Source organism: Dromiciops gliroides, chromosome 6 (genome assembly GCF_019393635.1).
Source record: "Dromiciops gliroides isolate mDroGli1 chromosome 6, mDroGli1.pri, whole genome shotgun sequence".
In the NCBI taxonomy this organism is placed as follows: Eukaryota; Metazoa; Chordata; class Mammalia; order Microbiotheria; family Microbiotheriidae; genus Dromiciops; species Dromiciops gliroides.
This window is the reverse complement of record NC_057866.1, coordinates 209,560,447-209,564,342: the sequence shown is the minus strand read 5'-3', so window position 1 is coordinate 209,564,342 and position 3,896 is coordinate 209,560,447. Positions and strand designations below refer to the sequence as shown.

At 53.9% G+C, this 3,896-nt stretch overlaps 1 protein-coding gene across 2 annotated transcripts; it reads right to left on the bottom strand.

Moving 5' to 3' along the window:
- Positions 1 to 644: 644 nt before the first annotated feature.
- On the bottom strand, positions 645 to 3,211 carry HELT (helt bHLH transcription factor). Of its 2 annotated transcripts, none has more exons than XM_043969661.1 (4): positions 3,048 to 3,211; positions 2,392 to 2,496; positions 1,958 to 2,054; positions 645 to 1,141 (listed from the first exon to the last, which is right to left on the bottom strand). In XM_043969661.1, the coding sequence occupies exons 1-4, from the start codon at positions 3,072 to 3,074 to the stop codon at positions 645 to 647; spliced, it is 726 nt and encodes a 241-aa protein (XP_043825596.1). In that variant the 5' UTR covers positions 3,075 to 3,211. The 2 variants fall into 2 exon arrangements, with proteins under 2 accessions (XP_043825596.1, XP_043825597.1); XM_043969662.1 differs by having other exon boundaries at positions 645 to 1,138.
- Positions 3,212 to 3,896: the final 685 nt, after the last annotated feature.

Below are 3,896 nucleotides of genomic sequence, written 5' to 3'. Positions count from 1 at the left end.
CAGCTGGATTAACTAACGATCGTTCGTCTCCGGGGCAGAGACTCGGGGCTCCCTGGATGCACTGCTTTCCTGCTCGATCCTCTTCGCCTTCTTTTACCCAGGCCAATGCGCAGGGCGCGTGAGACCGACTGGTGCGCAGCTGGCGGATGGATTTCCCTGGCCAGACCCGCCTTTGGGAGGGGAGGAGCCCCGAGTGTCTGGCAACCCGCATCCGCTGGCGGAGGAATGAATGGCTGGCTCCCTTATCCTCCTCCCTAGCCCAAGGAGCATCTTTTCCAACCTCCGACCTCTCCAAGCCCGGGCACTTCGACACCCCCTTATTGGGTCCCACCCCAACTCCCAACCCCCACCAGCCTTCACCTTTATCCCGACCAAGTCCAGCTCACCACTACCTCCGAGAAGGCGCACGGCAAGGGAGCTGAAGGTAACAAACAAAAAACCTTCTCCTGGAGTATCTTTCTCAGAAATGATTTATTAGGGAGAGGGGGAGAGAGGAAACCTTCCACGGACAAACTATTCTTCCTCCGCCCCTTCTGATTGTGTGCAATATATTTACATCTGTACAGTATACAATGTTTCTCCTAACTGTGCCCAAGTCAGCCAAGGAATTCGTCGGGGGCACCGAGGTCTGAGCCGCCCGTGTGTTATAGCACGGGCGCGTGCTGCGGCGTGTGCAGGTTTAAGGTGTTGGGGTGGGAGTGACCGATCAGATTGATATAGTGCCGATCCAGCCCCTGCACGGGTGCCAGGAATGGGCTGTGCTGCTGAGTGGGGTTGGAGAGGGCCACCGGGGTGTTGGGCAAGTAGGGTAGGGTGGGGCTGCGGGCAGGCCCGTGGGGCCAGAAGGGGCTGTGACCTGGCCCCTGGTGGAAGACCGCAGCTTCACCCGGGCTGTGTCCAGGGTACTCGGGGCCAGCCGGGTGAAGCTGGTAGGAGAAGTCTGGCTCCGGGAGAGAGCCTAGCGAAGGGAATACAGGCTCGGTGACCAGCCGCGCTTTGGACTGCAAGAAAGCCAGGATTCGCGCGTACTTCGTGTCCTTGGTCTCCATTCTCTCCACCGTGGTCAGATAATGCACCAAGTTCTTCATGCACTCGTGGTAACCATAATGGAAGTAGTTGGCGAATTCCGCTAAAAGTTCTGCTAGAGAGGCAAGAAAGAAGTGATAAAAAGCGAATGAGCAAAGAGCGAGCGATGAACTCCCCTCCCCTAGACGTGTGGCTTTTAGGATAATAGACTAAAGATGGAAAGGGCCTTAGACGTCACCTCGTCCAACCTCCTCATTTGACGAATAAGGGAAACTGAGTCCCAGAAAGGTTAAGTGACTTGCCCAAGTCACAGAGGTAGTAAGCGACAGAGGCAGGATGCTCTCTCAGCTATAGGGACTCTAAAACGCCATCACTTGATTTAGTAAGCATTTATTTAAGCGCTTGCTAGGAAGGGGAAGGTGCAAAGTTTAGATAAGACCCTTACCCCTCAGCGCTTATGGTCCATGAGCTAGGATGGGGAGGGAAGTTGAAAAGAATAGCTTGCATTTATTTATACAGAGCTTTAAGGCTTACAAAGCCCTTCTTTCTGCCTGTATTATCTCGTCTGTTCATCTCAAACAAATTCGACAACACTTCTCATTTTCTGGTCAAAGTTTCCATCCCAGTGACCCGGGGAACCTACTCTGAAATTCTCTCCATCTAGGAAATAGTAACAAACCGTCTACCTGTGCGTTCACAAACCTAAGCCACGTGACTATCTATCACCGTTTGTCCGCCCATGCTTTGATTGAGAGGAAAGAGAACCGGGTAACAAAGCTCATGGGTTTGTTTTTGTTACAAGCACGTAGCGGAGGGTGCCCGCCCCACACTCCACCTGGAGTCAGGCAGGTAGGTCCGATCCAATCCTGGAGGTCGCTGAGTGGTCCTCACCGTGTCCCACAAGTTCCAGGTAACTCAAATGGGTGCTTACCCTTCTCTCTTCCCCGGGGGAAATCAGCGGAGTGCAAGGCCCTCAAGTATTGAACGGTCATCTCCAAAATCTCAGCTTTCTCCAGCTTCCCGGAACTCTGCAAGAGAAGTAAGTGGAGGCTCAGCCAAGGCACCATCTTGGGAGGGGGGCAGAAGAGGAAAAAGGTGTCAGGCGGCCATATACGTCCAGTCACATGGTCCTGGATTCCAGGTCTATAGCCAGGAAAAAAATATCAGATGGGCCCTGGTCCCAAAAGCCCACCTGATCCTTGGTGGATCCTAAAGGCCGCCCCAGGGCAGAAGGCTGGTGCTGCCACACTGCAGACTTTGCTTCCTTGGGCACGGGATGGCCCCGTCCTGTATTCGTGGCCCAGGGACCCGGGTTCTCAGACAGCCCCTTCTCTCCCCTGAGTCTGGCCCTCTCGCTGTCCTTACCTGCTTGGCTAGGGCCATGGGCACCGTCTTGCCCAACTCATTTAAGCAGCGGTTGATCCGGTCCCTCCTCCTCTTTTCAATAACTTTATGGGAAACTGGAGTCCTCTGCAAAAAGAAAAAAAAACAACAAAGGTATGGCTTTGTATTTTCAGCCTCTGGCCCTCGGAAGTCAAGCAAGGAAAGGGCAGGGAAATAGAGAAATGAGAAGGCAGAGAGCCTGGTGCCATTTCTCCAATTCCTTCTGGTGTTCCAGATGTTTAATCTATAAAAAGATGCAACTCTCTCCAGATGTTCAAAGAGTTGTGAGCCCACGTGCCCTGGGACTGGAGAAGAGAGAGAACCAGAATTACTTCCCAAGAGTAAGTGGCTAAGGTTCCCCATCCTGCTTCCTCTACCAAATTGGACCAAACTCCCACGCCGCCTGCTTGAGTGATCTGGAAATGAGACCCAGTCTGCCGGCGTTTGATTTCACTGTTGGGTCCCAGATTCTAGGCTTTTACCCCCTCTAGTCGCACCCCCAAACTCCAGGAGGGTTGCTCAAACACATTCTAGGGGTCCAGACTGGGAGTAGCCTTTCGCAGGAAGGCGAGGAGCATGCAAATCTAGACGCCTCCAACACCAGGGCGCAAGGACCGGTCTGTGGAACTCCAACTCACTTTGCGTTCTTTCAGCTTGTCAGACATCCTTGGAAGAAACCTCCGGAAAGAAGTCACCCGCTCCTCCTTCCTCCTCGTGTGCCTTCTCAAGTGCTTCAGGTAGACTGCAGCCTCCCAACTTCGGAGGGGCTGCTTTATAAAGCGATCATTTAGGGAGAACTGAGTGCATTCATGGTTTGAATTATTCCATAGGATTAGAGGAGCTGCGTTTGGGGAATGTATGCATTAAAGATCAGTTTTAAAGAAGTAAAAAAAAAAATTAGCAGCCAAGGGGGTGGGTTGGAGGGGGGCAGATCAGCTTTGTTAATCCACGTGGCCCTTCAAAGGACACGTGATCTTGCCAGGGATAACATTTGCATGGCAACAGCCCGGGCGGGAAAAGGACGCATCAGACTGGAGCCTGTGTGCGTGTGCGTGTGCAAGCCGCAGCTCCAGCCGCCTCGGCTGCAGCCAGCGGAGCGCAGGGGCGCAGCAGCCGCCGGCACCGGGGGGCGGGTGCACTCACAAAACCCAGCTCCCTTCTTTAGTCCCACCGCCCTGGCTCACACGATCGCCTGTTTACAAATCCCAGCAAGCCGGCCAGCCAAGCGCCGAGTGCATTTTAAAGCCTGTCCAGAGTCATTAAAGTAATTAAGTAAGCCTTTAATAGGCTGTTCCGCCGAGTTCAAGGGAGAGCTCTTGGAGACGGAGTCGCCCCGTTTGTTCTCAGCCTTTTCTCACACGACTTGGTGACACGTCCATCGCTCTGCTTTTTGTTTACCCCGCTTTATTTGTCGGACACCCCGGCAGGTGTGGGGCTGGTGCTGGGGCTGGCACACGAGGCTCCCGGGCTGCCTCGCCCCTCCCGCT